This window comes from Cebidichthys violaceus, unplaced genomic scaffold (assembly GCF_023349555.1).
Source record: "Cebidichthys violaceus isolate CVI_PGR_0920_01 unplaced genomic scaffold, fCebVio1.0.p SCAF_14, whole genome shotgun sequence".
Lineage (NCBI taxonomy): Eukaryota > Metazoa > Chordata > Actinopteri > Perciformes > Stichaeidae > Cebidichthys > Cebidichthys violaceus.
Genome location: NW_027176307.1, coordinates 1,022,579 through 1,035,472, shown reverse-complemented (window position 1 = coordinate 1,035,472; position 12,894 = coordinate 1,022,579). Strand labels below are relative to the sequence as shown.

Below are 12,894 nucleotides of genomic sequence, written 5' to 3'. Positions count from 1 at the left end.
CCGTGATTTTTATTGTAAAATATACAAATTCAGGTTAAACGTATAAAACTCACAATCAAAAAGGACGTGGCACAAAATGGCTGTCCTGCAGTTCATCATTTGTTTCTAGAGTTGCCGGAGACACTTTGGTCAAAGTGTTCACATCAGTAAACATGATATTGAGATGCTCCATCATACAGTCCCCTCAGAGGCCTCTTTGTTCTGGTCCTCAGTGGTGGCTGGCTGGTATTTCTCTGTAGGACGAGCAGATTATTAATGCAAACTTTTACTAAATGAAGCTTTACGCCAATACAACAGACTCAGGAGCATTAGGTCTGCATTCTAAATGCACTGCCTGGCCAAAAAAAAAGTCGCCACCTGGATCACCATGCCTAGTGCCTACTGTACAAGCCTGTGGGGGCAGTGCTATGATCTGGGGTTGCTGCAGTTGGTCAGATCTAGGTTCAGCAACAGTATGTGCTCAAAGAATGAGGTCAGCTGACTACCTGAATATACTGAATGATCAGGTTATTCCATCAATGGATTTTTTTCTTCCCTGATGGCACGGGCATATTCCAAGATGACAATGCCAGGATTCATCGGGCTCAAATTGTGAAAGAGTGGTTCAGGGAGCGTGAGACATCATGTTCACACATGGATTGGCCACCACAGAGTCCAGACCTTAACCCCATTGAGAATCTTTGGGATGTGCTGGAGAAGGCTTTGCGCAGCGGTCAGACTCTACCATCATCAATACAAGATCTTGGTGAGAAATTAATGCAACATTGGATGGAAATAAATCTTGTGACATTGCAGAAGCTTATCGAAACAATGCCACAGCGAATGCGTGCCGTAATCAAAGCTGAAGGCGGTCCAACGAAATATTAGAGTGTGTGACCTTTTTTTTGGGTGGTGACTTTTTTTTTTGGCCAGGCAGTTTATATACAAATTATAATTGTATCAAACAAATGTCAGTAACTGGTAAGATACTAGACTGAACTAAATTGTGTGAGACGTTTAGGGCGGATGTTTTAATCTACTTAATGGATTGGCACCCAATGTTGTTCAGGCAATGTCAGCACTGTCACAGTAACTGCTTATGTTGGAAGATATATTATTCCAGAAGTAATTGCAAATGACAATTGTCTTTTTAAGTCCATTTCATGCCACTGATATAATGATAATGTAATAGCATTATTAAGAAAGCAATGGACTTTTAATTAGCTTACAATGAACTCTCGGGTTCCTGCAACAAAAATGTGGGATGTCTGCACAATGCCCAAATCCTACAGCTGTTTGTTCTGGCATCATGTTGGCTACATGTTGCAAGATAAAATGATCGAGGTCACATATGACAGCCTGACCTTTTCATCTAGCACCTTGAATGAGTCAACACGTCTGTTTGTACAATAGTTTGGATTTAGACCAAACACCTGCAAAACTAATGACATCTGCCTCAACTGATTCTGTGCTTTGTGATAATTAAACATGACTGTAGACTCTTCTTCTTAGATACAAATCGTTTCCCCTATTTTCTTTGGAATTCTGTTGTGTGTGTTTTTTCTGGTATATATTCCTTGCCTCTTAATACAGTGATTTAAGGACAGTGCATCCCTTATAACTTCTTATTAGTAATAATACATTTTATTTGTCTATTTGTTAGCTTTAATTCACTGGTTTGAGGATTAACAGTTGTATTCCTAACCTCATTTGTTATTCTATATAACTATATTCCTCTTTTCACAATTTTTCCCAACTGTGTTTTGTCCACCTCCATGAATACAGCGGTATGACTTCATCCTGCATCAGTCTGTGTTACTCACTCAGGTGAAATCTATTCATAGGGTGTTTTTTTGAATCAACCAATTAATCATTTAGTCTATAAAATCAGCGGTGCCAAGGTGTCTGAAAAGAAAGGTTCTCAGAACTCAAGGTGACAATTGCTTGATTTATCAGACCAACTGTTCAAAACCCAAATATATTCTAAATACATTGTTTAAAAACAGAGGAATTCAGCAAATTGAGGATGCTGCAACCACAATATAGAAATAACTTGGAATGAACCGAAACCACTTTGTGTGGCGTTCACATTATCCCCTTAAATGAACCCGTTAAAAACCTGTTCTCAGTCTCACCTTTCCCTTTGAGTGTGAATCTTTGATGACACCTGAACAGCAGGATGAGCAGCCCCGCCTCTAACAGCTGGAAGACCCCGTAGACCAAGGGGAACAGGAACAGAGGGCCGATCACCTCCATGGGGAAGGCCAGTTTCAGAATGGTGGAGCACACCTGGACGTTCTGACAGCCTGTTTCCATCGAAACGGTCCTGCTCTCCCTGATTCGTAAGTCGTGGATACATAAAGGAAGGCTCTTTATCCTCTGATATGGTGAACACCACCCGTCTCAATATATTTCAACCAAATGACTCACGATTGGTTGAGTCTGAAGAGACAGGAGATGATGTATCCGAAGGAGTAGCCTATGAAGGGCATGAGGGCGCTGCTGGCCATGAGGGAAGGAGACAGCACCGTCAGGATTGAGCTTCCGACTGCCAAGATGGAAAGGATGATGACCCCAAACACAGCAATTACCATGAAAGTGAGGCCCACCTGAGAACAGCAGGACAGGAGACACATTCGATTTATTTGCCTTTAATTTGTTTTCTCTTAAAATCCCGTGTGACACACCGCTCCACAGACATGCACAGCTTTTGGAAACATCGTGTGACATGTTCCTTTAGTACCATGGACTTGAGCACTGTGGCTTATTTAACAAAAGCTCCAAATGTGTAAAATATGACAATGAAATGATACATTTACGATGTTTTTGAGATATATGTCACAGACAGTGTGCAGAAGTTCCCTCTGACCAAAGATTACATAAGATGACATAAGTGAGAACATCAGCAAATCCACAAGACTCTTGATCAATAAATGACTAAAACAATAAATGAATCGTGGAAAATGTATCCCATCTTTATTATGCCCCTCCTGTGTGTGCACTAACCCTTGAGATGATCTTGGTGTACTGCGGCCTGTAGTGGTTGATGAGGATGCCGATGCCGCAGGGTATGAGGATCATGACCAGCGAGATGGTGATTTCGATGTAGGGTACGGCGTTCTGCAGGTCGAAGCCCCGACAGTAGAGGGAGAGCAGCAGAGGCATCATGCCAAAAGCCAGCAACGTGGAGCAGGACGTCATCAAAATGCTGAGGGGAAACACACGGGGGGGGGGGACTTTCTTTATCCCAACCTTGTGCAAACAAACAGCAAGACTGCCAGGAAATGTGGTATAGATCTGTGTGGCCTTCCCAGAGGATGATTCCTTGTTAGTTTGGTGACCCGTGACCTTTTTGTTCAGGCCCACCAAGTGGGTTAAAATGCTCCCTCAACACTTGAGAAAGCAATGTCACCAACACGCTGATCCGGAGCTTTTGATAAGAACAGCTACTCCAGGGTCAAGAATAAACTTTGAACCTCAGATTTGAAGCTATGAAAAAAAAGTCCCTAAAAAAACCCCCACATCTGTAATTCCATTTAACAGTGAGTACAGTAGAGTTCAATAAAGTGCTGCAGGAATGAGTCCTAAAACCTGGAGATGAATCAAGTCAGTGTGTTTTTGTTTAGACTCCTGACATAAGATCTGAGGTTAACTCAGGCTTAAGAGATTTGTTTCGTTTTGCTCTACAAATTTTGAAGCTTTGTCTTACAAATCACTAGATTACGTTGTCTGTGGTCATGTACAGAACGCCACATATACCATGACATCGACTCAGTGTTTCGAGTTTATCCAGTTTCAAAAATGGCTGCTACAAATACAAGTGTTCTTCATCAATCCAGTGGTAGTCAACACATCTATTAGTTTGTGGCTGTAAGCGCCGCCAGTGTTTGCACGCTAAGCAATGAGAGGTCGTACTTTAAATTCTTTGTCCTCGTTTTGCAGCAAACCTGACAGTGTGTTGCCAAATGTGTGAGGTGCTGTGCACAGTGAAGCCTCCAGGGTGTGCATGTGAGGCTTTTGCAAGGTTTACAATGTTTATTGTCCTGTAGCCGCTTAACAACATGCCGCAGTCCCCTTCATACACTAATGAACACTGTAAAAAGAAAAAAAAAAAGAAGCCTGTTGAGAAATACCCTGGAACAATATGTTGATTTTGATTGGTCTTTCCTGAACAAAACGCACTGTCCTCAATAAATAAGGTGTCTGACGGGGTGAATAGCCCAGCGGTTGACAGTAAAGGAGTTTGCCATCACCTTATTGTGATAATGTCACAGTTTTGTGATCAGACTGGTGATGTCTTGCAGGTCATTCAACGTGCTTCTAGTTATTAAATCACAGGATTTGCTGCTGCAGCTTCATGAAACCAGGCACCAGCACATGGACACAGGTTGTTGTCGGTGTTTAACCCCACCACCAGCTGCCACATGCTTACGCATTGATGCATCAATACTTATAATCCAGTGATGTGATATCATTGGATTGAGTATTTTTACACTGCGGTAGTGCTTTTACTTAATCTACTTGATGTACTACTGAGTCCACACAAGGTTCAGGAGCCACCGACGTCGCCTCAGTTTATATTTTTTGGAGCATATTTCTTTTGGTCAGAACAATTATGCTACACCAAAACAGGTTGTTGGCGTGTACCTGAGGTTCATGTCTCCCTGCAGAGCCAGGGCCAAGATGTTGGAGAGGACTCCTCCAGGACAGCAGCCACAGATCAGAACCACCACAGCCGTGATGCCAGTCTGCTGGAACGCCTACGGAGTGAAACGATATCATGAAGTCATACAGTGGTCGGATGTCTGACTGTGTTGCAAGTGTCCGTTACTGAAAACAATGTGTGATAGTGATGCCCGGGCTGATCTGATGTTGATTATGGAAATAAAATATGTGGAGCAATGCAAGAGATGTGCAGGGTGTTAGAAAAACTTATAATATCAAGTAACCTGGACTAATACGTCATCGTCAAATATTTTCTTTGTTTGTTACTCTATCCATATGTTCTCAATTCATCAACTAATCATTTGGTCTAAAAAATGTCCAGATAAATTCCATCCCAATTTTCCGGTGCCCATAGTGATATTTTGTTTTGTTTGACCAGCAAACCTAAACATGTTAAATTTATGATGACATGAGATAATAAAACAGAGAGAGGGCAAATCTACATTGAGAGGCTGGACAGACAATTTATGATCAAAATGATAATTAAAAATGATTAAAACTAACTAGGTGAATACACATAATAACCATTTGCCATTTAACGTGAGAAAATAGATCAGAACAAATAGATTTAACGGCATTAATATTCATTAAATCAGTATAATAAGGTCCACTCATTTAGACTGCAGGAGGCCTCACACACTTCCTGTATTGTAAAACACAAATAAAAGTAAATACATGCTTTGTGTAGGAACACCAACCTTAACCAGGCAAAATGCTATTAGAGGCATGACCCCATACTGTGCCAGCACTGCTATCGTCACCCCTTTAGGTTTCACTATGTGACGCTGGAAAGAAGGAAAAGGATGCTTTAGTACAGACATCTCAACATGATGGTGAAGCCTGTCTATAAATCATAGAAACACAGACGGACATCTATGAAGCCACCTTCAACTTGGACAACTCCATGGTGCATCCGAGGGAAACCATCGTGACGAAAACGACGATTAGCATGAGTATGTTGATGGTTTTATTCATCACCGGCGACATGGTGGCCTTGAAAACTGAGCTTTTGTTGGCAGCCGTCATGTTGAACAAGAAGCTTTGATTTTCCCACGAATCTGGTTCAGAGAAGAGATCCCACGTGTCGTCCAGGGAGTTTTCCATGTCGGAGCAGCTTGTGAGATGTAACCTTAAAGCACAATGTGTTGGACACAAAGTTACACAGAGACGTAACCGATCGGGTGGCCACAGTGACTTTTACATTTCTTCATAGTTTTCACTTTCACCATTAAAATCATGCTTTGTAACACATTTATAAAAAAAGAGCCCGCCAAATCAGTCACCAAACAAAAGCTACAGTTTGAAAAGGAACTTATACAAAAGTTCATTTTCAGTCGCACTTTCTATGGTGCCCATGTCTACAATGCATTACAAACATACCTACGACGCGAGTGAGTGCTTATAACTATTATACTGTGCTATAAGCAGATTATAACACGTGATATTACAATGCATTATAGATATAGATGTCATAGAAAGTGCTGCCAAATCTCTTAAACTATTCTTTTTAATCTTACAACCATCGTGGTCATTTAGATAAAAAGACAAAGCAACATGCACTCTGTCCTCTACTGAAACATTGAGATCCTGAAGTCAGATACTTTGGTTGATTTAATAAATAACTCTGCATAGTTCTCCGTGTGCTCTTTCAGTTCAAAGTACACATTGTATGATCTTGAGAATCTTTTACCAGACAGTAAATGTAGTTTAGCCGTACAGTCTGAAACATATAAGCTCCAGCTATAAAAGAAGTCGTGTTTTTTCACTGATGGCTAAGACTCTGTATTTCCAAATGTGTTCATATTTTGATTAAATATCAAGAAAGTTAAGACAAATCCAGTACCCTACATGTATTAAAGAGACTTGATCGATATGTGTGATCTTCACCTTATTAGAAATATATTTCATTACCTTTTCACTTATAATTAATAAATGCTTACAACTACATTTTAGTGCGTTATAAACCATTTATTCAAAGTTTATATACAGATGTGTTGTAATCAAGTTATTGTTACCCTGAGGAATGCAAAGCAGGAAAATAATAAAACAAACTGAGGCTAACAATATTAAAAGTATTGAAGAAATCTGGAAATAACCCCTGAAGCATGTTTCAATAATAGGTTACATGATTTTAACAGTAATCTTAATTAATTTAAAATATATAAAATGTGCGTCCTGCTGTAGAATTTTAGTTAAAGTGATCACGATTTCCAGATATGTATGTGTCATTTCAAACAGAATAAGAGACGCAAACACTTCTCAATTTACTTTTACAATATGCTTGTTTTATATTTTTACCAAAAACACATATTTCTGCAGCAAGTCACTTAAATCTGGCGTTTGCTTTCTTCCTCCCCGTCGTTTGTGCTTGGATGCCAAGTGAACCAACCACATCCTCCCGACTGGCATGTTCTCATGCTGTGTGCAGGCAAATTGCCCTCGCAGTATTTTTCTCATCTATTTTGCACCCATTAAAAAAACACACACACACACACATATGAAAAGATAAGACCCCACAGCTTCATAAATGTGTCACTCAACTGCACACTGACTTCTCGGCTGTTCCGAAGGTGAGAATTGCACACCTATTCTTGGAGATCACTTTGAAGAAAATAAAAGAAAAGGCCTCCTGAGAGGATTCACCATACAAACAAACACTTATCCCTGCTGGAAGTGTAAAAGTGACAGATTTGTCGCAGCTATATTTCATATATTGTGTTGTTACCTGTTGGGCCAGATGTTCCTCTACTCTTCTCTACTGCTCTCTCTGGAACAGAATCTACTCAGCAGGTGTTTGCTCTCTCTTTTCTGTTGGTCACAGATGACACATGGAGGCTACTGGTTGTACAGAGGTGCCATCTAGTGCAACTGTTGATTTCTGCAGCTTGAGCATTACATGAGAGAGGTTTTCAGCATTCGCTCCTCAGATCTGAAACAACTGAATTGGGTTGGAAAAAGAACGTAAAACTTGACAAATATATCTGCTTTGAGCAGATCAAAGGTGACTTGTGTTGTAGGACACAATGTGCCAAGACCAAAGAAACGTATTGTTTTAAAAAATATGTATAAATTCAATATATTGTTTAGCTTATCACAAAATGCATTTGTTTGTTTTTTGAGTCATAGAGAGTTACAGAGTTGAATGTGTAAATAAGTCTCTACCCCAGAGACAAATAAACCCAGCGCTTGTCATCCTTCAATGCAACAATGGGATAAAGAATAGTTTGAGTAAAGTGGTAAAACTGGTTCTAACACATAAACAGTAGTGTTCTTGAAGCATGCGTACTTCTTTCAAATGTAGAAACACCAAACCCCAAGAGATCCAATTCAATTCATTAAGATCTCCCATACATACAAAATGGCATCTATGTCAAGTTCATCACCACATCCCAACAGCCATTTCCTACAAAGATCATGCAGATATCAATATGAAAACAGGTTTATTAACTTACACACAAGTATTTGAAATAATGTAGCAGAAGTCCTTTTCAAAACTCTCCTTTTATTTCCTGAGAATTTATTGTTTTACTGTGAATATATAGATGAAGTATTGTAGTTTACACCTCATCAAAGCCTTCGGTCATACAGGATAAAATGATGGTAGTCGTGTCGGTTTGTATTTCTATGCAAGCGAGACACAAAACGGATATTTTTATTGAATTGTTGTGAATTTGTTTGCCTGGACTGCATGTGTTGTAATTGACAGAACTTCATTTGAAACTAGATTATATGCTCACCCAAGGCACTCTATGAGCAGAGAGAAAGTATTCCATACCCTTAATCTGATGATATGTCTGCCAGTGCACCCCCCCCCCCCCCCCCCCCCCCCCCCCGCACCCCCTTCCCTCCCTTTCATACGTCATGCCCTGACAACAATGGCAAGAACAAAGACAAATCTCGAATGGTGACTGCATACTGGGGCCCTTATAGTGTAGTCTGAAATATGATGGAGGGGACAAAAGGGGGCCATTTTAATGGTCATCGGGGGAGGGGAGGGAGGCTCTTACCTGGACTGATCAGCATCGCTATATAATTACAACCCAGTGCTTAACATACCTGGATTTTTACTACTTTTTCTCTGGCCACAGCTAATCATTGCCTAAACTCCCTGCAGCTTGAATATTATTGACTGAAATGGTGCTAAAACACTTCATAACTCAGCTCAGGCCTTGGGGGGGGGAATAGCATTAAGGGTGCAGCAAGGAGGTCAACATGAAAAATCTTGGTCTCTGTTTTGCTTTGCCTCATTACCATATTATTTCTGTTACATTACCCATCCCTAGAGGTAATTCCAAATGTGATTTGTAGAGCACAAATACAGCTAGATGCTTTCTCGCTGTCATCATGTGGAGATGGAGAGGCTTCACTGCAGCGGATGCATTATTAAAAGCCTGGCCTTATTGTGTTTTCGTCCTTTACATAGACTATACTGCTCCAGACCACGTTTCTGGGTGACCCCGTTTGGCTCTGCTGCTGCAGGACATGCAGTCTATGAAATGGTAGATGGGGTGAAAAATTGGCAGGGGGGGACTAGATATAGAGGTAAGACAGGGGGGGGGGGGGTCCTAGAAGATGGAAGAAGAGATGGAAGGATCAAGGTCAGTGCAGGTCTAAAGCTATGTGTCTGCATGGAGGGCAGGGTGTCGCCTGCAGCTGCTGTGGCCTCTTGACCTGCTGGGGGGAATAGATGAGGCTGCTCCTAGCTTTTTTTTTCTTCTTTTTTTTTACTACACATTTACTGATCCACTGTTTCAGGGCAAAATAATCCACAGTGTAAGCTCCTTATCTACAGCACAATTTTATGAAAAGGGAAGCACCAGAGCAGATTATTCGCAATGTGCCCTGAGACCAGTCCCTGGACTAAATAAGAATTTTTTTTTTCTTCACCATTACATGGAAATAGAATCATCTTAAAGGCTTGTGTTGTGTAAAAGTTCTGCATCACAAGCCTAAATGTCAGATTTTTAGGGCAAGAATCCTAGTATGTGATCATTTTCTTCATTAATTGTTTGGTCAATGAAACATTGACTAAAAAAAAAAATTCTTAAATAATTGATCAATTCTCAAAATATTTGCAAATTGGTTTTCTGTTGCTGAGTTTATCAATTAATTGACTAATTGTTTTTGAACAACAAATGTTATTGTAGCAGTACAGCTCTATGGATTTGGACTGTGATTGAAAAAGAAAGAAAAATGTGAATAAAAAAATAAATATCAGTAAATAGACCTGAATTATAGGTGGTAAGAGAAAGAAAACACATGATTAGTGCATATTTGCAGGCTATTGTATCTGGACATGAATGTGTGTGTGTGTGTGTGTGCGTGTGCGTGTGCGTGTGCGTGCGCGTGCGTGCGTGCGTGCGTGCGTGTGTGTGTGTGTGTGTGTGTGTGTGTGTGTGTGTGATGCTTGAGTGCGTTCTTAAAATCCACGTGTCTCAGCCATGGCCTTATTTAGCGTCTCCGGCATACAAATATGACTCTAACTACAATTCCCAAAAAGACGCTGTGACGTCGCATGCAAGCTAAATGACTCTTGGATAGTGTAGTTTACGAATAAACATCGCTTTCTCTTCTGACAATATTAAATAACGTACTAATGTTAAAACCACGCATCGCTTAATGAATCTCTCTTTTCAGATTAATCTATTGTAAAAATCACTAAGAAACGTCATATTTTTTAAATGATAGTCGGAAAAACTGCCTGAGAAACTACATTTCCCAAGCACCCCTGGGATGTTGCGCATCCGCGCTGCGCAGTGGTACCTGTGTGTGTGGAGTGTAGTCACGTGGAGTCCACCTCGGTTCTGTCCAAACAGAACGTGAGCGTTTAGCAGTCTGTCTGTTAGAGCGCCGGTCGGTGCTAAACTGATTCATGTTGTTTTTTTAGCCACGCGTCCCTTTAAACTAGCCCGTTTTATCGAAGAATGAGTGATAACGATGATATCGAAGTCGATAGTGACGTGAGTATGGCCACTTCTAGCTTTTTACGGATGTTATGTTGCTAGCTGGCGATGTAGCTGAACTAGCTCAGCTAGCGTTAGCTCCCAGTAAGCCTGCTAGCTCCTCTGTCTTCATAAGTGTGTGTTTTTATCGGGCTTCTTGTTAACTGAAACGCAACACTAGCCTTTCTTGCTTCAGAGCGTTATAAACCTGCTAAATTTAACTTTCTAGTGACTTCAGCGAGGCAGTGAGATTTGCTGGACAAATTTGGCTACAATTGTACTTTTTGTTCTGTTTCTTTGCAGGAAGACTCACCGAGATATCACTGTGTGGTGCGTAATGCTGGGGGATTTTTTTTCTTCCAATCTTGAGAAATGTTTCACTGTTGTTGTAAAGTTGATATATCCATCACATTCTGCTAATTTTTTTTCGGTATTTAATCGACCGATGAGGTTATTCTGTGGAGATTGATGTCGCTCAAACGTACTTCTTACAACTACATTTACGTTTTTGATTAATATTCGTGCACGTAATTTTCTGTGGTATTGAACTATAGTGCATTTATATAATTACGTGTAGCGATTGTTCCTCGGTAGTGCATTGCAGGGTGTCCCCCATCCTGCCTGTCCGCGGCCATAGGGAGACGGTGACACGACGTCTATATTTAGACCAAAGCTTTATCCCGCTACAAAGCCTTTATTGTTGCATGTTTATTATTTTTCTGGTATAATACAAAGCTCTCTACGAGCGGTGGCAGTCGGTTAGTCTCTCCGAGTCGTTTTCCCCGCGACGCTTCACCTCACACCACGGGGGAGGGGGGGGTTCCGCTCGTGATCAGTTTTTTTTTTTTTTTTTAATGCAAATTACACATCTAGGTCATCTCCGTAAAGAGAGAGGCCGTTTTGCATCCGTGCCGCATTCACGATGAGGGTGATGATGATGCAGTGGGGGGAATAAAAAGGTGTAGAAGAGGGGGTGCTTGTTGCGTGTAGCCGCGCCTGCATCTCGGATGAGCCTTCGTGTCAGGAAGGAGGTGCTGCGGGATGTTTTCCTGTGTTGCAGCCAGTGATTAGAGCCATCTTCTCTCTACAGGCCACTAAAGGGCTGGCAGCCTAAATGAATGACGTATAGCTGCATCGCATACCAGCGCGCGAGAGGAAAAAAAACCCCACCACCACCCTGCTGCACGACTACACTGATGCACACAGGCTGCACAACACGACGACTTACCACCAGTCAGATTACCAGAATTAGAGTGCAGAAAAGCATTCAGGGATCAATAGGATTACATTTTAGAATATACATTAGCGATATTAAGATAGACATATTTTAGTTTTTTTTCGTCTGTCGGTGATCGTGGTTGCTTTTGCGTCATCTCAGAGCTACTTGAGGAACTCTAACCTGATTTCAGCTCACTTAGTATCATTTGATTTGATTACAGAAGCTATAAAATATGTATGTCCTGATGGCTGTTTGTGTCACTCAGACTCAGCCAGTTGCCTCCATCTCTGCATGCCTTGTGTAAGGAGCTTTACAATCTGCAGGTATAGAAATAGAGCTGAATTATTTGGGGAAAATATTGAATAGCTTCAGAGGCAGCCATCTTAAACTTCCACTTGCTACAGCTTGTTAAGACACCGTCAAGTCTTTTTTTCAAATTGCGATTTCGCTAAAAAACAATTCACAGGTTTATTCTCAAATGTTAGAGTGGACATTGCTTTAAGTTTAATATCTTTGGGCTTCCTAACTGTTGGGTTGAGCAAAACGAGATTTAAATGTCACAGTGGATTCTCAGAACTTGTTACACTGTTGGCCAACATTTTATAGACTAAAATATAATAAATGTATTAAAATAATCAAATCAAAAATGAAACCAGTCGTTGTTGCAGTTCTATTTGGAATGTAGCTCTACAGTAGGGAAGAACATGCGGGTGATTTTTTTTTTTTTTTCATTCGCCCCGCTGCAGCTTCTGCTTTATTGGTGTTTACCACATTTTTTTTTAGTGAAGGAAGGTTTTCCATGTATTCCACCCGGCTGACAGAAGCGTAGGCTTTCATGCCGAACGTGTGAGACGGGCATCAGTACCCAGGAAGCTCTTCCGCCCGGTACGGTCAGGTATGAATAGAACGGAGGGAGCAGCTCGGCTGGAGCGTCCTCTCAGGTTTTATGATGATGACTGATAATGGTTGCTCTTAGGTAATTGGACACCTGTTTTCCGTGGTGCCTGATGTGCTTAACAACTCCCATAG

General features: G+C 41.0%; 1 protein-coding gene across 1 annotated transcript; it reads right to left on the bottom strand.

Annotated features, from left to right (window-relative positions):
* Positions 1–56: 56 nt before the first annotated feature.
* LOC137870762 (hepatic sodium/bile acid cotransporter-like) lies at positions 57–5,829 on the bottom strand. The gene is made up of 7 exons (XM_068708206.1): positions 5,590–5,829; positions 5,403–5,489; positions 4,627–4,739; positions 2,986–3,187; positions 2,410–2,588; positions 2,115–2,314; positions 57–233 (listed from the first exon to the last, which is right to left on the bottom strand). Exons 1-7 carry the CDS (start codon positions 5,806–5,808, stop codon positions 172–174), a joined length of 1,062 nt encoding a protein of 353 aa, XP_068564307.1. The 5' UTR covers positions 5,809–5,829; the 3' UTR covers positions 57–171.
* Positions 5,830–12,894: the final 7,065 nt, after the last annotated feature.